The sequence below is a fragment of the Lycium barbarum genome, chromosome 8 (genome assembly GCF_019175385.1).
Source record: "Lycium barbarum isolate Lr01 chromosome 8, ASM1917538v2, whole genome shotgun sequence".
In the NCBI taxonomy this organism is placed as follows: Eukaryota; Viridiplantae; Streptophyta; class Magnoliopsida; order Solanales; family Solanaceae; genus Lycium; species Lycium barbarum.
In genome coordinates, this window is record NC_083344.1 from 2351605 (window position 1) to 2375172 (window position 23568).

General features: G+C 31.0%; 1 protein-coding gene across 1 annotated transcript; it reads left to right on the forward strand.

The window, feature by feature from the left end:
• Nucleotides 1-668: 668 nt before the first annotated feature.
• On the forward strand, nt 669-4399 carry LOC132605665 (disease resistance protein RPP13-like). Its single transcript, XM_060318826.1, has 2 exons — nt 669-3617; nt 4144-4399. Exon 1 carries the CDS (start codon nt 1035-1037, stop codon nt 3591-3593), a length of 2559 nt encoding a protein of 852 aa, XP_060174809.1. The 5' UTR covers nt 669-1034; the 3' UTR covers nt 3594-3617; nt 4144-4399.
• Nucleotides 4400-23568: the final 19169 nt, after the last annotated feature.

Consider the following 23568-nt stretch of genomic DNA (forward strand, 5'->3'; position numbering starts at 1 on the left):
TTAATAACTCATTCTTTCCAATATTAAGAGGTGTAGTTTCAAATATTAGAATAATAACACGGTTATGCTAAATGAATAAAATAAAAAAATAAAAAAAAAATACGAGCAATTACATGGAATCACAAGAAGTAAAGGTTGGGAATGAAAAAAAAAATAAAAAAAATAATATAAAAAGAAAAATACATTTTAAAAAATAAAAATAATAAAAAAGTAAAAATAAAAAAGAAATTAAAATAATAGAAATAAAAAAATATTTAAAATAAAAAAAATTAAAATAATAGAAATAAAATAAATTAAAAATAAAAAAGAATTAAAGTAAAAAAATAAACAGACTAAAAAGTAACCTTGTAATTACAGGGTGTAATTACACCCAATTCTCAGCCTCCCCTTGAGAATTGGAGAGTGTAATTACACCCTGTCAATTACACCCAATTCCCACCTAACTGTGTAATTACCTGGTCAAACAAACAGGCCAAACTGTGTAATTACACCCAATTACACCCAATTCCAATTACCTGGGTGGCTTTCCAAACAGGCCCTTAGTGATATTCTCATGCTACAACAAATTTTCTGTCACAGATACTCATTTGCATTACTATAACAAATTTCTTTACTTTTTATGCAGCACCACTTATTGGCTATAACAAATGGGACACATTTCACTTTCATTGCTCTAATTTTTCTTTATCATTTCCCCATTATTGTCCAAACAGAATTATTAGGTAGTGTACCAATGTGCAACACATATAATTGTTACTTTTAACTTTTCCCCACATAAATTTTTCCACAAGCCCCATGTTTATTCGGATTTTTTATGCTTTAATCACATTATAAATGGACCATCTTAAACATTCAATTCATTAACACAAAAAAAGTATTTATCTCTTATCAAACTCACAATCAACAGCTTCAGATTCTTCAACTTGATCTTAGTTTTATCTCTACTGTTTCTCTTTCTCCAGCTTTCTTCCAATTTTTCCATACAGCCCATTTTTTTCCAGCTCTGAGTATACTAAATATCAAGACTCTTGAAAATGGTTGATGCCTTTGTGTCATTTGCAGTTGAAAGCCTGGGGAATTTCCTCATACAGGAAGTTAACCTGCGGTTAAGTCTGAGAGAGAAAGTGCAGTGGCTGCGAGATGAGCTTCTCTTCATGCAGTCTTTCCTCAAAGATGCAGAAGAAAAGCAAGTTGGAGATCAAAGAGTTCAACAATGGGTGTTTCAAATTAACGATTTTGCTAATGACGTTGTCGCTATACTGGAGACTTACAGTTTCGAGGCTCGTAAAGGTGATGAGGGAGGATTTGCTAGTCGTCTTAAGGCTTGCGCTTGCGTATGTAGGAAGGAGGCCAAACTCTACAAGGTTAGCAAGGAAATTCAATCCCTCAAGAAGCGAATCACGGATATCTCTCGCAAGCGAGAGACTTATGGTATTAGAGATATCAATAATGTAGGAGAAGGGCCAAATAATTATAGGCCAAACAATCAGAGATCTGGCTTGAGGAGAACTATCTCCTACATGGATAAGCAGGATCAGATTTTTGTTGGCTTTGAGGATGTCGTAGAAATATTGCTTGCTGAACTTGTCAAAGAAGAGCCACGCCGAACCGTCATCTCCATTTATGGCATGGGCGAGTTAGGCAAGACTACTCTTGCAAAACATCTCTACCACTCCCCTAGCCTAACCGATATCTTCAATGCACGTGCTTGGGTATATGTTTCTCAACAGTATAACACCATGTATCTTTTTAAGATTATCGTCAAATCCATCCAAGGACGTGATAGGGGAACTCTAGATCTAATGGAAAAGATGACGGTCACTGATCTAGAAGAGCACCTTCAGGATCTACTGAAAGAGAAAAAATACCTTCTGGTGGTCGATGATGTATGGCAGAGAGAAGCATGGCAAAGTCTGGAAAGAGCACTCCCAGATAGCAATAATGGAAGCAGAATTATTATTACCACGCGCAATGCGGATGTGGCCAAAAGAGCAGATGACAATGGTCTTCCCCATAACCTCCGTTTCCTAATAGAAGAAGAAAGTTGGGACCTCTTTTGCAGGAAACTACTCGACATTGAGGCAATGATCCCAGCAATGGAAACGCTGGCTAGGGATATGGTGGGAAAATGTGGAGGCTTACCTCTTGCAATTGCTACACTAAGCGGGCTTCTTTCACATAAAAGGGGGCTAGAAGAATGGGAAAGAGTGAAGGAACACCTTTGGAGCCATGTGAAAAATGACTCCATTGCAATCTCGGACATACTATCACTGAGCTACAATGATTTGCCAACTGTGCTCAAATACTGTTTTCTTTACTTGGGTATTTTTCCTGAAGATCGTCCGATTATTGCTAAAAACCTAATGTGGTTGTGGATGGCTGATGGATTGATACCAAGAGGAGAAGAAAGAATGGAGGATGTAGCTCAAGACTTCCTGAATGAGCTGATAAGGCGAAGCTTGGTTCAAGTGGTAGAGACATTTTGGGAAGAAGTTACTGAATGTAGGATTCATGATCTACTTCGGGATCTTGCCATACAAAAGGCATTGGAGGTAAACTTCCTTGACACTTATGGTCCGAGAAAGCAATCCATTTCCTCCTTATGTCATAGACATACCATCCATGGTCAAGGAGAAAGGTACCTCACTCTTGATCTTTCCAAATTAAAGTTAAGGTCAGTTACATTCTTTGATCTAGAAGGTCTTAAGCTGGATAGGATAAAGTTCCGCAATATGTTCCAACATTTATATGTGCTATACTTGGAGTTTGGTTATGACAGAGTTACACTACCAGATGCCATAGGAAGTTTGTACAGCCTCAGATACTTAGGCTTTACAGGTCATGTTGATATCCCCTCCTCCATAGGCAACCTCAAGAATTTACTAACACTCCATTCTCCAATTACTGGTGGAGGCTACTGCCGACTACCTCCTGAGACAGCTAACCTAGTAAATCTAAGACATTTAGAAGTTCTATACACAGAACCTCTGCAACATATAAACAAACTCACAAGTCTTCAAGTTCTTAGACGCATTTGTCCTGATCAGTGGCGAGATGTTAACCCTGTTGATTTGGTCAATCTTCGAGAATTAAGCATGGATACTGTTGAGGAATCTTACTCCCTAAATAACATTAGCAGCTTGAAAAGCCTTAGCACTCTCGAATTGTGGTGTTTTGGTGATGAATCATTCCCAGCCCTCGAATTTTTTAGTTCTTGTCAAAAGCTCCAGAAATTGAGGTTAGTTGGGAGAATAGAAAAACTGCCCCCATTTCCAAATTCAATCACAATGATGATCCTTGATGACTCACAACTCATGGAAGATCCGATGCCTATTCTGGGAATGTTGTCAAAGCTAAGGGATCTCAAATTAGTAGGAGCTTATGAAGGAAAAGAAATTACCTGCAGTGAAAGCAGCTTCAGTCAACTGGAGATCCTTCGTCTTGATACTCTTCCAAACCTAGAAAGATGGGATTTAGGCACAAGTGCAATGCCTCTCATTAAAGGTCTCGGTATCTATGACTGTCCAAAGCTAAAGGAGATTCCCGAGAGAATGAAAGGCGTGGAGAAGTTGGAGAGATGTCGTTATTCATGAAGCTTTTCAAGCATAATAGCAGAGGTAAGAAGATCCCAATCCCTAATGACCCATTTCTTTAATTGATTTTACTCATTCATTCTGCCGCACATCTCTTAGTATTAGGTTTTTTTTTTACATCACAAACTTACTAATAAAAGTCAATTACAAACAATTGGCTATAAGTAAATTAATTATGGCTGAGATTTTATCTTGTATGACAAAAGTAATTATTTTGATTTTCATGGGGTATACTTTCCTAAAAAATGTTTGTTGGTGTTTAGTACTAGAATGAAAATAACTTCGAAAACACATATCTTACAATTACAAATTATTATTATTATTATTATTAGCACATTGGAGAGTTTCTTGATGAAAATTTGAATACTAAAAATTATTAAAACTGTTTCAGTGTAGATTGGAGGAACTAATATGAAGTTAAATATAATTCTATAGAAAATGAGACTCACCATTAAGTGAACATTATAATTCCTCTTTCATTTAGGTAATTGATAAGTTTGTTGTCTTTTATTGAATACATTATTTATGTCTTACAATTTGGGTGAAACAGGAGAAGCAACTAGCTCTTAGTGAAAAATAAAATGGCAGATGCGGGTATTGTTGTGAACCACTTGAAGACATTCACATTGTAGAAGCATTAATCAGATTTCAGGACTCTCAATGAGAGCTTATCTCAAACTTGAATATTTTGCTTTGGTTTTTGAGTGTTTAATTTCCTTTTGTTTTGGGTTTTATTGAGTGTGTGGAATTGGTTTGAATAGAATTGTTTCTGGGATTCTATGCAAGATGATTTTGTGATGTTTTAATTAATTGTTTTGCAAAAATGTTTTCTTTTACTCTCTTTAACAGCTTAAGTGTGGTTATGTATTTGTTGAGGATTATGATTCAGCATGGGAAGACGATTCAGATAAAGTTATTTATGACGTATCCTATGGGTTCGCTCTATCTCGGGGGTAGTTGGATGATGGCCACTGCCACTGTCTGCCTCTGTTTCAATTTATTTTGGGAGTCAACAATGTAGTTCTTTGATCACGTTTTTCTTATATTTTTTTTTAAATTATTTATATTATAAATTACCATGACTTATAGTACTTTTTATGTAGTTTCTAAATATAAATTTTATTTTTACAAACTTGAAAAATTTATGTCAAAATTTACGGTAACGTTATAAAGTTTGATCCTTGTAATCGAAAAAGATTCACATACATTGAAGGGAGTAATAGTTGATGGCTTAATAAATAAATTCATTAAGATTAATTTCATAGGGCATCCTTAAAAATAAGGACATTTTAGAGCCAAAAGGTTGACGGGAGCATGGAGGGGGTATTTTAGAGCCATAAGGGTATTAGTTCTACTGACTTAAATTTACAGCCAAATATTGTACTAGTGCAGAAAATAATATTACTTTATTTTTCTTATTGATTCAGCACTCAGCCAAAATTAGAGGTGAATTTAAGACTTAAGCTTTACGTTTTAATTTGAAAATCTTCAACATTAAATCTATTATATTTAATTGATTCAAACCTATATTTTATTACATTTTAATGAATTTTTGTATTCAAATTAATGCATTGACATAATAAGGGGCAAATCTGAAGGAAAAGCCGAGAGGAAGGAACAACATAAAAAATAGAATTGACATAAAGACAATGAGAGAAGGCAAGGTAGTTGTCAAAATTTTTAAGGTACATTAATATAGAGAAAAGTATTTAACATAAAAAAGAAAAAGAAAGATGAAAGCAGGACAAATATTGTTTCATGGACATTGGAGGGTGATGAATTATCAAAAGATAGAGCATTTTTCGTGCTTTACAAGCCGGCCAATCTTGACGTGATGTTGTCGAACTAGTGACTTTATACAAAAAAGAAAAAGGAAACAAAGGATCTTTTATTTATTATCAAGAAAAATGAATAAAAAGAAAGGGCGACGCTTAGTTAGTGATATTCATGGCATAATAAATCAAAAAGTGTTTTTAATCACTCTCTTAATTAGTGATATTCATGGCATAATAAATCAAAAAGTGTTTTTAATCACTCTAACGATTTTTGAGATGGTTGAAATTTCTTCACTATTAATTAAAGATTTCATAATCAAATTTTAGAAATCAAGAACTTTATGATATACAAAGCTCGAATTTGTAAATTTCGAATATCGGTTGGTTAAATAAAAAAGTCTTTACTGCAAATTTAATTAAGTTTCAACAATTGATATAATTGAGATACATATTTTTTGTTATTAACTAAAAGAACCAGTGGTTTGATGTGTGGGATTTATTTGTTCATATCAAACAATAAACAAGTAATATATTCCTTACTATCTTTACGACGTCAGGTTTTATATTAAAACTGTCATAGATATAGTTTTCTTTGAATAAAAAATACTCTTTCTTTAAAGTAAAAAAAAAAAAAGAATTGATCTCAAAATGGTCCTTAAATTTCAAAAAGTGCTTCAAGGTATATGATGCCAAATGGTTTGTACAAAAAGAACTTGTTTTAAAAATTTGATTGTTGAAAAAATAATTTCAAACAAAGGCTAACTAACCTCGTGTTGTTGTTGTTGTATATTGTCAAGAAAAGAGACGTGCAAATAATTTTAACAATTGATTAAGAAGACCAAGATGATAAAAATACTTGACAAGTCAATGAATTGTATGTTAATATCACCAATGAACTGTCAATCTAGATCAACACCTTTAGTCTAATATACTACTACTACTCGTTTTCAGATGAATTCATCCATTATATTTTTAATTTTTTTTGGTAACTGATTATTTTATAACCAAATTGATCTTTACAAACAAAATTGAGACTATGGCAAGTCGCCCAGTTATCAACAAAAGTTGTGTTTCCATCTAAAATGAGCATGGAAGCTAACTGGCAAAATCAGATAACCATTCAGGCAAATAACTCTGTTAGGGAAGGGCTTTTCTCTCACTACGATTTGTAGTAGTTGTGGTTATGCAGAAGACAATTGGCTAACAGAAAAGAATTGTCTTTTAATTCTTTTGCGTATGGTTAACACTTAACACCACGTTGATGTACATTAATAAAAATGATTTGACCTGTAAAAGAAAAAACAGAAGATTTTGTGACAATAGAACAATATGTTTCAAGAATTTTAGAAGATGTTCAACTGTCACAGAAAAGTTTGTCACAGGGCTAAGCAAATGTATGTTTGTCGAGAATTTTTGAAGATGTTAAGCATCCGGCGTTACACTAAACTAACATCCCATTAGGTTGAATTAACTCTAGAGTCACCAGAGAAAATGACTCTCAATTGAAGGAAAAAAAATATAGTTCCATCCATTTTTGACGTTTTATTTCCGTTCAATAGATTAGGTTTCACAAAGATTGTCAAAATAATTAAAAATAGACGGAGTCCAAAATAATTCAACGGAATTTTGGTATACTTTTCTGACTTTTTTTCCGTTGCACATTTCTACTTCAATACAGATCAGAGTATCAAAAATTAAACGAAGTCTTAGAGACTAATTAAGAGCATGAATGAGTTGTTTGTTTGTTGATCCAACAGGAAGCTCAAAATTCTGGAATTAAAATAGTGTGGTGTGGAGGAGAAGAGGAATAATAATACCAAATAATTGTCTTGGGTTTAATGTTTTTAAAAAGACTAAGAGGACTTCTTTTAGATATGCCAAGTAGTAATAAAACAAAAGTAGAAAGCAAAAGCATGAATAAATGGAGCCTCACTTGTCTGCCATAAAGTGTAAAAGGAAAAAAGAAAAGAAAGCAGTGACAGAGATTGATAATTAGGTTTAGTTTAATTTAATTAGAAAGCTAATCAAGATTTCTCATAGGAACAATATTCTATTCAGTTTATATTACTTTTTCCGTTTCATTTTGTTCGGCACTATTTTCATATTAGTCGGTTCAGATAATAATGACATTCTTATAATTTCTTAATTAAAAGCTTTTATAGCCATACACATACTATAACATGTTTACGATCGCAAGTTTTATAATCACATAAATATTTTAAGATCACAAGTTTCAAAAATTTATTTCTTTATTAAGCTTTGTGCAAAGTCAAAGTATAGCAGATAATGGCACCAAATAATTGTATTGGGTTTAATGTTTATAAAAAGACCAAAAGGACGAACTTCTTTTAGATATGCCAAGTAGTAATAAAACAAAGGGAAAAGGGTCATATATACTCTTCTATTTTATTTTATTAGCTAACTTTACACTCCGTTAGTGATTATGGATAAATATACCCCTGTTGTTTACAAACATAACACTTATATCCAATTTGGATGGCAAATCCAAATTCTCTTAAATTACCCAATTTCAAAAAAGATTTTTTTTTTACCTAATTCCCTGACCCCCCTCCCCCCGACCCAGCTATTAAACACAACCCCGCAACAATCATAGGTCCCCATTTCCGACCAAAAAAGAATGGACAGTCCGACACACACACTTCCTCACATCCTGCAATATTTTGTACAAAAAAAATACAGCTTAAGAACATTGCAAGGTAAAACAGAGTAATGCCTTTGATCTTCAACCAGTAAAAAGGTTTTCCTCATCATCAATAAAACTAGAACAATTTTCTGTTTGATAATCCAAGTCCAACTGAACAAAAGTTAAGGTATGCAAAAAAAAAAAAGAACAAAAAGAATCACATTCCATAGGAAAATTCACTACAACACAAGGCATATATTGCTATAAAATACGTTGAAGCTAAATATGAAATTTTTCGTGGCTAAACATTTTAGCCACAATATTTTTTCCTGTAGCATTCGTAGCAAAATGTAGCGTAGCTAAAAGTTAGCTACAGACTTTACATGGTCCGTGGCTAAGGACTTATACCTATTGCTATGGAATATTTTTGTTTGTAGTTGCGATGGTAAAAGAAATTTGCCACGAAAAATATACTTATAGCAAGTGATTTTATTTTTTTGCCACGACAAATAAAATTTATAGCTATCTTCATATTGTGGCCACAGAGTGTTGTATTGTAGCAAAAGATTCAATCTGTTTGCCACACAAACTCAAATTTTATGGCTATTTCTATAACTTAATCTCGTAGCAATAGTACTCAGATTTAGTTACGAATTAAAAATTCCATAGCTATGAATTAATGTATTTGCCACAAATACTTTTATATGTAGCTAAAAGTTCATACCTTTAACCATGAAATATATAGCATGATAGCTAAAAAATCTTCATCAGCTACGGAAAGTGAACATTTATAGCCATGTTCTTGATGCGTGGCAATTATAAAAGTATATGTCTAGCTACGAATTCAAAACTCATAGCTAGGATTTCACAACTTATTTTGTTAGGAGGGATAAATTATAGAAAAAGATTTTTTTTTATTTGCTATGGAAATGAAATCATTTTCTTATTTGCGTAGCTATAATATGCATGTGTTACCAATTCAAAAAAAATTGTAGCTGCAACATATTTAGCACAAATAATGTTAGCCACAATAATTTATAAATGTAGCTAAGAATTTATTTTTTACTTGAATTTAATAGACAACTGTAACAGAATATCTTCAATTGTGTAATAGATAAAATATATTAGAAAAATGACTTAACAAAGGCTCAACAATATCATTCAAAATAATGAAATATCATTTTATTCATGCATATCAATATATTTTTACAAGAGAAAAAATAATTATTCATGTCCCCTTCGATTTTGATTTTCATCACTCTCCACAAGCTGCAATAACAAATAAAAACAAATAAGAAAATGATACAATAAAGTATTCTTATATAAATTAAAGATCAAATAGATAACGTCAAGTAAAAATATTGATAGAAGTAAAAAAAAATAAAGAGTACTTGTGGAATACGCAAATTCGTGTACTCCCATAACTGCTTTGTTCACCTCTTCTGACAGGTTATTCCTATCACTTTTTTCTCGAAGAAAAATACTCATAAAAATATCACAATCTTTCGGTAGCATAAGTTTTATCAAGCCATAATTATTTATAAAAAAAAAATTATGAAAACATAAGCATTATAAATAAATAACATGCAGTTCGTGAACAAAATTCTGTTGTTGTAAATGACATTTTAATAATTGAATAAAATTTTTCGTTAAACAAAATTGTAAATAAGAGAAGAAGTAAAATAAAAAATTTACAAGAACGTGGATGTTTTATGTATCTAACAAGGCAAAAAGAAACTTTGTTTAATTTAAATAATAATGGGAAAAGCAAGCAACAAAAGAAAAAGGATATAAAATTTACCTTAGCTATGGCTTGAGAACAAAAATTGAAACTAGGGATTGAGATGACGACACCTTTTTTTGGCTTTCTCTTGAGTGCTCAGTCTTTTAGGGTTTTGGCTCTCTATTCTCTTTAATAGGAATATAAAGTTGTGATTTTGGGGTAAAAAAATAGTGGAAATAAATTGGAGGGAACTTTTTTGTTTTTGTTTTTTGTGTTATTAATTAGGTCTACTCTTCAAATTTAAGCACAGCTTTTACTTTTATATTGATTTCGTAATTAGAGGAACTATTATGAAGTCATCACGTTACCCTCCTACGTTCTAATAATCAAACCAAAAAAAAAAGTTAGGTAGATTTTTCTTAATTCCATTGTAATTAGGTGTAAAGTAATTAATTTTATCCATTTTAGTTTATAACTTGTTAATTATTGAACATTGTTTGTGGTTAGTACTTCTTTTAGGTATGTTCATGGTCGGTTGGGTCAGTTTTTGGTTTAGATCAAAATTAAATCAATAAGTCGGTTTTTTAATTATTAAAACCAAACCAAATATAATTCACATCCATTGGTTTGGTTTGATTTTTACAGTTTTAAAAATCAAATGGTATTTCTCTCTTTCATTTTTTTTTCCTACCATTAAAAAAAATCATCCTTTTCCAACTTATAATCCGTTTTTAACATTTATTGTGGTGGCTACATATTTTCTTGAATTATAAAGAAAAATGTCTTAAATCTATATATAAGATTTAATCAAGTTCATAAGAAATACAAAGAGATATAGGTATATATCATAGTTGTTTCTTTAAATAATTGAGTTTGGATTTACGATTTTCTTTGAATAATTGAGTTTGGAATTATGATTTTCTTTTTAAAAATGAGCTTAAAGTGTAAAGCCCATTAATCTAGTAGAGATAGGTAATTTTTTCATGAAAAAATATACAAAGTATTTAAAGTTTTTTATAAAAGTTAATATATTTTGGATGTGTATATATAAAACAAAATATTAATAAAACCAAACTGAAACTTTACAAAAAATTGATTTGCTTCGCTTTACGTTTTGAATCGGTTTTTAACCAAACATTGAATACATCTGAATTAATTGATCTAAATTATGATAAATATTCACTTCTATATTAGCTATATTAAATTATTAATCCTGAATATTACTAATTATAATTAAAATTTCAATAGTCATTAAGTAATTGAAATAGTAGAAATTAATAAAGTTATTGTCCCAATAGGTTTGTTATTTGTTAGTATTAAATTGTGCGAGTTTGCATATGCACGATTCTTGAAGCACTAGATCAGGACGAAGCTTGAATTGGGCTTAGATATTTAGACATTATTACTTATTTATATAAATTATATTTAAACTTAGATCCCGTAAAATTAAATTAAATCGAATTATTATGAACATCTAATCATATTAAATCGGTGTAAGGTATTGTCTAAATAATAGAGGCCTGAGTCTAAATAACAAATTTTTAAGCACTAGTTCAGAGTGAAGCTTTAGCGACCCTTAATGAAGTTATGTTTAAATCCAATATAAGAAGTCAATTTAATTTAATTAGATATAATCTAACTATTTATTTAAATTATATCTGAAACTTACAATAAGGCCATGTGAAATTAAATCAAAAAGAACGATCACCACCTAATTATCAGAGGCAGAGCTAGGATTCTAAATTTATGTGTTGAACTAGTCCTTCAAAGTTATTGGATTCTAAATTAATAATTTATACATATTAAATAATTTTTTAATACAAATATAGAATTTGGACCAAAGCTACTGGATTTGGCCGAACCTGCAAGCGATAAGCTAGCTTCGCCCCTGCTAATTACACTAGATCGATAGATGAATTGTCCAATTGAATAGGTTCGATTCAAATAATAATTCTCGAAGCACTTGATCAAGATGAACTTGAGTGAGATTTAGTGAAGTTTGAATTTTAAATTCAATATAATTACTTAATCAAAAAATTCGCTATAATTACATAATCAAAGGTTATTAGATATAATTACTATTTAGTCAAATTATATTTGAAACTTACAAGTATGTTTGTAAAACATTCATCAAGTATGTTTATGTAAGCATTTATACCTATCAGAATGTAGAAATCTCTTAGAAAGCGCATCTAAATACATATTTCTGTAACTCTTTATCTCCGTATAAAAATTTGTTAGAACTAATTATTGTGAGTAGTACTGCTTTATGGTAACTTCAACTGTACGAAAATTGTTTAATGTGGCTAAAAGATTATTATTTCTAGACCAAATTTCAACTACCGATTAAAAATAATGATTAGGTATGAAGTTTATCACGATATATATATATATATATATTTAGCTATAATATTTTTTTTAATAAATTTTTGTGGCTAAAAGGATAATACTGATACAGTAAGTTTCAAGTCATGCAAAAAATTGCTGCAATATAATTAGCTACTGATTTTTGTTATAGCAAAAACTATGTGGCTATATCATTTAATTATTGCCACAATTTTTAGAACTTGAAGCAAAATATGCATTTAGCTATAATATTTTATTTCAAATAATTTATTGTGGCTAAAAGATTACTATTGCTACAGTTAGTTTCAACTCGTAGCAAAAATTAATAGTTAGCTACGAAATTTTGTTATAGCAAAACATTTGTGGCTATATCATTTAACTATTGCCACAAATTTTAAAAACTTGAAGCAAATGTTTTTATTTAGCTACAACATTTTGTTTCAAATAATTTGTTGTGGCTAAAAGGTGAGTATTGCTACAATAAGTTTTACCTCGTGGCAAAAATTAATAATTAGCCATGCAATTTTGTTATAGCAAAAATTCTGTGGCTATATCATTTAACTATTGCCACAATTTTTGATAATTTGAAGCAAAAGTATTTATTTAGCTACAGCATTGTGTTTCAAATAATTTATTGTGGCTAAAAGGTAACTATTGCTACAGTTAGTTTCAACTCGTGGCAAAAGTTAATAATTAGCTACGAAATTTTGTTACAACAATAACGTTGTAGCTATTTAAGTAATAATTGCCACGATTTTTAGCAATTGTGGCAAAAACGAAGAATTAGCTTTGTCAATTTAATTTTCGTGGCTAAGAAATTTTACGAATTTGTAAATAGCCACGGAATTTAAATTTTTGTGGCTATTACTAAGTACTAGCCATGCTTTATAAATTCATAGCTAAGATTTCGTAGCTATATATGTCTTTTGTTGTAGTGATTTTTTAGAACAAAAAAAATAAAAGTTTATAGACGGCAGGGATATATTTATCCACAATCACTAACGAAGGATAAAGTTAGCTAATAAAATAAAATAGAGAGATATATTTGACCTCTTTCCCTAAAACAAAAGTAGAAAGTAAAAGCACAAATAAATGGTGCCTCACCTGTCTGCCACAAAGTCTAAAAGGAAAAAAAGGAAAGAAAACAGTAACAGAGATTGATAATTAGGTTTAGTTTAATTTAATCCGAAAGTGAAAAAAGTTTTATTCATTTTATTAGCTTTTCTTTTGCGTGTTGTCTTAGACCTTACAAATTCATGTCATGGAATCTGTGATTGCCAATTTCCTTTGTTAAAATATTGCATTTTGGCCGCACCCAATTTCTACTCATTTGTTTAGTAGACTTATTATTTTAAAGTCACGTGATAATTTTTTTTTCCGGATGAATCAGGTCTGTTTCTTGTTAAAAAATGGGTAGACTAATAATTTCATCGGTGAGAGGGATTTTTTTTCTATCCACATAGCCTCTTCTATTTCTTCTATTTTAATTTTAATGCTATCCACATATGAGGCAAAAGATCATTATTTAGAATTGTCACGATCCATACCTTGTTGGGAAAAAAATAGGACCCCAGTTTGAACAACTTTTTTTTCTTCAATATTTTCCAGAACTTCTCATAATCAGAAAACTATAGTGCTCCTTCCAAGAGTGATTACTTTGCTAGGGACTCATCAACTTTCTCAAGCTGAGATGCTCTTAATTTTTTTATTTTTTATATATCTATGTAATCAAAAAGTTTTTGGCAAAAATTCCACGAGAATATTAAAGGAAAATAAAATTGAATGCCAGCACCTAGTTCTCGGGGACCAAAGGGCATATATATTTTTTGGGTGGAGTATCTCAAGAATTTTCATCATAACACTTCTAGTTTGTATCTTTCTTCTTTACGTTTTTGCCTATTTAACTAAAGTGAAAATGAAGTAGGCATGCATTTATGCAATATTTGAGTGGAGGTTGAAAAAAGGAGTGTCTAAAGTTGAAATTGAAAAAATTTAGACAATATTTGAGAAAGGAGAAAAAAATAAATTGAAGTCGAGGTTAGTAAAAGAAAACGCGGTAAGTTGAAATCACCACTTGTTTGTGAACTATATTTGAAATTAGAAAAGTTTGTAAATGTTAATTGATGCATTAATGAAAGAAAATCAAAACTCTTGTTTGTGAGCTCTATTTGAAATTAGAAAAGTTTGTAAATGTTAATCGATGATTAATCAAAGAAAATCAATTTGTATCTCATTTGATTGAAGTTCAGTATTTGGATAATTCTCGTGACCAAACTAATATTTGCAAATATTGAAGTTCACCATATGCAAATACTGAAATAATATATATACTTAAACGGCCCTGAATTGTTTGTGAAAATAACCATTTAATATTTAATTCATTTGGTGTCACCGCTATCCGTTTGGGGCTCAATTTGTAGTCCAAATTCGCCTCCAGAAATTACGTATGAGAGTGTTCATTTAAAGTTCAAATATTGAACTGATCCCTATGACCAAATAAATATATAATGGGCAAAATTTTATAAATATACAATTTACTCACTTACATTGCAAAAAAAAAAAAAAAAAAAAAAAACTCAAAACTTACATTGCAAACCTATAATTCACATACAATATTATAACCCATATTTTGGTTTCTTTGAGATGAGAAAAAAAAATAAAACGGGTAATCTACATTTTTCCCCCTGTTTTATGCTGATCTTTAATTTTTGCTATATATATTTTCGAATCATAATATCCCACAACTTATGTCCCGCACCCTTAAAGAACTTATGCCCCGCTAGGCATAAGTCCCATTGCTAAAGGCAAAAATTAAAGACCAGCCCATTTGAAGGACAAAACGTGCAATTTCTCCAATTTCAAAATCCATTCAATATAGATGCCCACAGTTAACAATAAAACTTCAAAATCATGTTTTTTCGTGAAGAAAAAAAGGACTCAGAGTTCAAGTCCATATGCCAACGAACTCAATTCCTAGTCAAATTACTCAATTTGTCAAACGAATCCCTAAAGCAACACATAGTTTAGAGTTACCCATATCCACTTCATAATTTAATCTATTCAAGTGCTAGAAAATTAATCACAGTGCAGGTTATCTTAACTATGTTTTTCATAGTGACTAGATTAATGTCACCATGATCAATTAGACGCCAAAATACAATTAAATATGCTTGTAGCCCCACAATTTCCAAGTTGTCATATCATATTTCAATCTCTTAACTTGATTGTACTTCACACATAATGATACACGTAAGATTAAAAGCTAAATTCATAGGTAGAGTTCGATTCTTACCTCAAATACGTGAAATCCTCGGATTATGGGGACATGTGACCTTCTATACTTACAACTCCAATAAAAACTAGTAGTGGTCGTTTGGTTTAAGGTATAACATGGGTTATATCGGTACTAATTTTTATACCACGTTTGGTATAAGGTATAGATTTATCCCGGGATTATTTTATACCTTGTACCAAACGTGGTATAAAAATTAGTGCTGGAATAACTCAACTTATACCTTCTTAACCCACTTATACTGGTATTATTTTATACCATCTTTCAGATGGTATAAAATAATACCAACAGATGGTATAAATTAGTCCCGAGATTGTAATCCCGGGACTATTTTGACCTCAAACCAAACGACCACGTAGAGTAATGGAGCCTCAAAATTCTACTAGTTCAATGTTCTCTACTCCATCAATCCCAAAGTATTTTGAATGAATATGGAATATGGGTAGAAGATTTGAAACTACTATTCCCTCTTTTTACAGTTTACTTGTCTTAATTTTTTTTTTGTCTGTTTAAAATACTTATATATTTAGTAATTTTGAAGTTGTAATTTTAATTTTTTATAATATATATTTTGACTCATAGGTTTATATTTTGCAAACAAAGACCCATCATTTTTAATTTTGCAAGAAACGACCCATGATCGATGTGAAAGATTGTCTGTATCAAGTGGGAGAACTATCTTAAAGAATAGCTAGCTACCACTATTGTTGATTTATTGGGCTACTGGATCTTTGTAACATCATGTATATTTAAAAGTTTATAACAACATGCAATTATAAGATACCACCTATACTGATCTTTTTCTTCCTAATAATATGCAAGTTAACAAAAATTAAATTTAAAAAAAAAAGGGTAGATGAGAAAAATTACTGCAACAGTGAGCCCGCGAAAAATGTCAAGCGAAAGAAGGCGACCATTAGAACCATTCTTATTAGCCTTACTAAAATACCGACTGCCAATATGATCACCACTTGATTTAGGCAATGTAGTAGACAATGGAGATGTTGGTGATACAACAAATTTTTGGAAAGCTAATTCCAAATCATTATCCTTTGTTGATTCACTTGTAATAACCTCAATCCTAGGTGACAAATTCTTGGTTTCTAATTGAATTTGAACATCACCTTGTTGTGGATCCCATCTTAATCTTGCATCATTAGTACCTTTTTTCTCTCTAATTAATTGATAAGATCCCATTTTTAGAGCAAATGCTTATGCCCTTTATATCTTTATACCCAAATTCCTAATTTTTACACCAATTTTCAAGATTTTGGTGCAAAGAATCAATCTTTATACCCAAATTTCCATTTTTACACCATTTTTCAAGATTTTGAGGCACACCCTTAGCAATAATCTGTGTGAAACTTGTAAAGAATCAATCTTTAATGGCGCCAATTCTTGCGGAATAAATCTTCACCTTTTTTGGCACTGCAAAAAAATGAAAAGAAAAAAATTATTTCCAAAGATCAGGTGTTATATTTGTTTCTAAAAATAATGAGATAACAGATAATAACAAAAACGCATGAAAGTAGTAATAAATTTTGGAGGTGTCTAGATATCATTTTGTTAGTTAAAGTGTTCAACTGATAAAGTGGAGACAAGTTGAGGTGCCTATTTTTGCACACTCAAAGTTGGAGGGCATACTTAAAAAATGAGGCAAGTTGAAGGGCCTATCTATGTATTATGCCAAAAAAAAAAAAGTACAGAATGGGTATGAAGAAGAAAATAGTAATAAATATTCACCCTTATTGGCGCTGCAAACATGGATTTTTTTTTAAATTTATTTACAAAGGATTAGATGTTAATTTGTTTATAAAAATAATGATAGATAACAAATAACAACAAAAATGCATAATGGGTATCTGAAAACAAAGCAAAAGAAAAAGAAATTAGTACTAAAAATTCTTGCAGAATAAATCTTCACCCTGTTTGGCACTTCAAAAATGGATTTTTTATTTATTTATAGAAGATCAGGTATTAAAATTGTTTCTAAAAATAATAATAATGAAGATAACGGATAAGAACAAAAATGCAAAATGGGTATTTGAAGAAGAAGAAATTAGTTATATATTCTTTTAAAAAAAAAAGGCTTGGTATTCTCACTTAAACTATTTGGCGAAGAAATTGTCATCTTGATAAATAGAAAAAGAAGTGATCGATCCTATATAAATATAGAGCATGAAAACCAAAAAATAAACAAAATGAAAAAAGAAAAGAAATACTCAAGAACAGGATTACAAATGGAAAGAAATTGATAAAACATATCTACTCAAGAACAAGATTGGGAAAAGGTTTTGTAGGACGTCAAGGGCAATTTTGTGTTGCATATCCAGGTATTAATAACTTTAATATTGTTAATGTCATGGTTTACTATACATGAGAATAGTATTGAATAAGGTATATAAGTAATACTGATATTAATTGTACCGACTTAAATTTACAGCCAAACATTGTACTAAAATTTTACATCGGCACTTTTCTATACAGAGGCGAATCTAGGATTTCATGAGGATGGATTCACCATTGCTTGAAGAAAGATATAAAATTTTATAGTGACATCGATTCTCGTTGTAGATTATTCCATGGAGTTTTTTTTTTTTTTTTTTTGGCTTTTTGAGACTTTGTATAATTAGAAATAAATGAAAGAAAAGTCATCTGATGCAATATAAAATAAAAACATGTTTTTTACTTGGTTAATAATTTAAAAGGAAGGTCAAAAGGTAGCTTTAAAAAATAATAGCAAAAACGTGCAAGAGCTGGGGATTGAACCTGTGACTTGAGGATGTAAACATAGCCTCTACCCAGTGCTCCACTCAACTTATTTGGACCATGTGTTCCTTTAGTTAATATTAGATATATTTTTAGAATTATACACATAATATATCGAGTTTAGTTGAGTGACCATGTGTTCACGTGACTCAAAATCTATGCATAAATTCGCCCCTGATTCTATACCTCATATAGTCTACCAAACGACCCATTACTGTTGTGATTGGGTTGTTGACTCAATGTTTGGGTAATTAAACACACAAGTTTTAACTGACATGATAGCATTTGTGTCTAGTGTAGAAAATTACTTTATTTTTCTTATTGATTCAGCGTTCAGCCAAAATTAGAGGTGAATTTAAGACTTAAGCTTTATATTTTAATTTTTAAATTTTTTAATATTAAATCTATTATATTTTATTGATTCAATCCTATATTTTATTACATTTTAGTGAATTTTTGTATTTAAATTTATGCACGCATTAATGCATTGACAGAATAAGGGGCAAATTTGAAGGAAAAAAAGAGAGGAAGGAACAACATAAAAAATAGAATTGACATAAAGAAAATGAGAGAAGGCAAGTTAGCTGTCAAAATCTTTAAGATATATTAAAATAGAGAAAAGTATTTAACATAGAAAAAGCAAAAGAAAGATGAAAGCAGGACAAATATTGTTTCACGGACATTGGAGGGTGATGAATTATCAAAAGATAAAGCATTATTCGTGCTTTACAAGCCAGCCAATCTTGACGTGGGGTGGAACTAGTGTAACTTTATACAAAAAGAAAAAAGAAATAAAGGATCTTTTATTTATTATCAAGAAAAATGAATAAAAAGAAAGAGCGACGCGTAGTTAGTGATATTCATGGCATAATAAATCAAAAAGTGTTTTTAATCACTCAACGATTTTTGAGATGGTTGAAATTTCTTCACTATTAATTAAAGATTTCATAATCAAATTTTAGAAATCAAGAACATTACGATATACAAAGCACGAATTTGTAAATTTCGAATATCGGTTGGTTAAATCAAAAAGTCTTTACTGCAAATTTAATTAAGTTTTCAACAATTAATATAATTGAGATACATATTTTTTGTTATTAACTAAAAGAACTAGTGATTTAATGTGTGGGATTTATTTGTTCATATCAAAGAGTAAACAAGTAATATATTCCTTACTATCTTTACGACGTCCGGTTTTATATTAAAACTGTCATAGATATAGTTTTCAGTTTGAATAAAAAATACTCTTTCTTTAAAGTAAAAAAAAAAATGATCTCAAAATGGTCCTTAAATTTCAAAAAGTGCTTCAAGGTATATGATGCGAAATGGTTTGTACAAAAAGAACTTGTTTTAAAAAATTGATTGTTTAAAAAATAATTTCAAACAAAGGCTACCTAACCTCTTGTTGTTGTTGTATATTGTCAAGAAAAGAGGCGTGCAAATAATTTTAACAATTGATTAAGAAGACCAAGATGATAAAAATACTTGACAAGTCAATGAATTGTATTTTAATATCACTTTTTGAACTGTCAATCTAGATCTACACCTTTAGTCTAATATACTACTACTACTCGTTTTCCGATGAATCCATCCATCATATTTTTAATTTTTTTTTGGTAACTGATGATTTTATAACCAAATTGATCTTTGCAAACAAAACTGAGACTATGGCAAGTCGCCCAGTTATTAACAAAAGTTGTGTTTCCATGAGCATGGAAACTAACTAGGCAAAGTCGGATAATCATTCAGACAAATAACTCTGTTAGGGAAGGGCTTTTCTCTCACTACGATTTGTAGTAGTTGCGGTTGTGCAGAATCCAATTGACTAACAGAAAAGAATTGTCTTTTAATGCTTTTGTGTATGGTTAACATTTAACACCACATTTATGTATATTTATAAAAATGATTTGACCTGTAAAAGGAAAAACAGAAGATTTTGTGACAATAGAACAATATGTTTCAAGAATTTTAGAAGTTGTTCAACTGTCACACAAAAGTTTGTCACATGGCTAAGCAAATGTATGTTTGTCAAGAATTTTAGAAGATGTTAAGCATCAGGTGTTACGCTAAACTAACATCCCATTAGGTTAAATTGATTCTAGAGTCACTAGAGAAAATGACTCTCAATTGAAGGAAAAAGAATATACTTCCATCCATTTGACTTTTTATTTCCGTTCAACAGATTAGGTTCCACAAAGATTGTCAAAATAATTAAAAATAGACGGAGTCCAAAATAATTCAACGGATTTTTGGTTATACTTTTCTGATTTTTTTTCCATTGCACATTTCTACTTCAATACAGATCAGAGTATCAAAAATTAGACGAAGTCTTAGAGACTAATTAAGAACAAGAACGAGTTGTTTGTTTGTTGATCCAACAGGAAGCTCAAAATTCTGGAATTAAAATAGTGTGGTGTGGAGGAGAAGAGGAATAATAATACCAAATAATTGTCTTGGGTTTAATGTTTATAAAAAGACTAAAAGGACTTCTTTTAGATATGCCAAGTAGTAATAAAACAAAAGTAAAAAGCAAAAGCATGAATAAATGGAGCCTCACTTGTGTTGTCTGCCACAAAGTCTAAAAGGAAAAAAGAAAAGAAAGCAGTGACAGAGATTGATAATTAGGTTGAGTTTAATTTAATTAGAAAGCTAATCAAGATTTCTCATAGGAACAATATTTTGTTCACTTTATATTCCTTTTTCCGTTTCATTTTGTTTGTCACTATTTTCATATTAGTCCGTTCAGATAATAATGACATTCTTATAATTTCTTAATTAAAAGCTTTTATTGCCAAACACATACTATTACGTGTTTACGATCGCAAGTTTTATAATCACATAAATGTTTTAAAATCACAAATTTCAAAAGTTTCTTTCTTTATTAAGCTTTGTGCAAAGTCAAAATATAGCAGATAATGGCACCAAATAATTGTATTGGGTTTAATGTTTATAAAAAGACCAAAAGGACTTCTTTTAGATATGCCAAGTAGTAATAAAACAAAGGGAAAAAGGATCATATATACTCCTCTATTTTGTTTTATTAGCTAGCTTTACACTCCGTTAGTGATTGTGGATAAATATACCCTGCTGTTTACAAACATAACACTTATACCCAATTTGGATGGCAAACCTAAATTTTCTTAAATTACCCAGTTTCAAAAAAGAAAAAAAATTTACCTAATTCCCTGACCCCCCCCCCCCCCCCGATCCAGCTATTAAACATAGCCCCGCAACAATCACAGGTCCCCATTTCCGACCAAAAAAGAATGGACAGACCGACACACACACTTCCTCACATCCTGCAATATTTTGCACAAAAAAATACAGCTTAAGAACATTGCAAGGTAAAACAGAGTAATGCCTTTGATCTTCAACCAGTAAAAAGGTTTTTCTCATCATCAATAAAACTAGAACAATTTTCTGTTTGATAATCCAAGTCCAACTGAACAAAAGTTAAGGTATGCAAAAAAAAAAAGAACAAAAAGAATCACATTCCATAGGATCGAGCCCAAATTTTAACTGAGTGGTCCCAACATATAGATCTTAAATGTGAACGGTGAAGATCGAATTTCGAGGTCTGTAGCTATGCGCTTCCAGCTATGAACAGTAGCTGCGAATTTGATGGATATTTATAGTTTATTGGTCATACAAACCTCAATTTGGTAGAATGATTCTTTGAAGCATGGAGCTTACGTTTGGAATATTTTAACGGGATTTAAGATATGTCTCTTTTAAAAATCATTTTTGGCTATAAAGATTATTTGTATGTCTCTTTAAAAATAAAATCTTTTTTGAATATAAAGGTAATTTGTATATCTCTTTAAAGAAAATCCTTTTGACTATGAAGGTGTTTTGTATGTCTATATTTCAAAATCCGTCTTTTCATATATGTCTAGATTTTCCCAAAAATCTTCCTTGAAGTATGTCTATATTCCAAAAATCATCTTTTCAACTATGTCTACTTGTGAAGTACGCTTGCATTGTGAAAGCATGAATTGCATTTGAGAATCCTTCCTTGATTGTTTGTGTAAGTTGTAAGTCTTGTTTGGTGAAATTTATTCTGGAATTAAAGATAATTTCTTTTAGACAAGGTCATGCGTGTGTAGGGTCAAGCCCGCATCGAACCTTATACGAACTATACTACTTTGTGAATCTCGTTTTTGCCATTATTGGTGATTGAACTTATTTTCTAAAGGTTGGACCTTAAACTTGTTTTGCTGTTAAATGGATTTTGTTGAATTTAAAAATTGAATAAGACTCTAAATGGATTATAACTTGAAATGCCTCTATTTTTAGATGATGACTTGAGAAGTGAGATTCGGCTCTAAGCCATGATTAATAATTTGGTAATAGGACATGATTTGTATTTTGTTTGTGTTTGGGTCTGTATGGGCAAGCTGTGCTAGTCCAGAGGACGATTAGCCGTTATGGATCCTAACGTATCGATACGAGTATTGCTGTGTCAGTCCAGAGGACGATTGACCTCTGTTGCTTCCTAGACCGGAGTATCTATGGCTGTGCTAGTCCAAAGGACGATTAGCCTCTGTTGCTTCCTAGCGCGGAGTATCTATTCTTGTGCTAGTCCAGGGGACGATTAGCCTCCGTATCTTTCTAGACCAGAGTATCTATGGCTGTGCTAGTCCAGAGGTCGATTAGCCTCCGTTGCTTCTAAGCCCGGAGTATCTATTGTTGTGCTAGTCCAGAGGACGATTAGCCTCCACGGTTTCCTAACCCGAACCTGTGGGTGGCTTGTTTCATATCTTGTTGCCTGTGAGTGGCTTGTGGTGATTTGAATTCGTCAGTGAAATACTTGGCCTGGTAAATGGTAAGGAGTTAAGTTAATGTGTCTGTCATTGTTGGGTTCTTTGATGACTCTTTGATGTTGCTGACTCACTTTATTCCTGAGTTTGAACTGTTATTTTCATTAATATCATTTTATTGATTTTATTCACTATATCTTGTTTTGTTAACTATTGCCCCTTAGACACTCACTGATTACCCAGTACTCAGGCATACCATTGTTGTTTTTTATGGTATGTTAGGTATCATTGAGGAGCAGGTTCGTGATACGCCTACGACTTAAGAGAACTTGTTGCTTTCGAGACTATTCGGTGAGCCCACATGATTGTTCGTGGGGCACCATTCTATCTTTACTTTTCGTCTTTTAGTTTCAGGCTGCGTCCCGATGATTTACACATTGCTCATTATTTTAGAAGCTCCATAGTATACGTTCTTATGGGTAGTTGTTGAGTTATTGATCAACTCTCGGGCACATTATTACGTTTGACTAAGTATTTGGTGAATAAAGACTTCCGCTAATTTAATTTATATATCCATGATTTGTTACATTTACTTTATAAACTGTTAGAGGCGAATGTTGAACCAGACGGGTTCAAGTGTTATTATTGTATCGTTTAGGTTCTTTC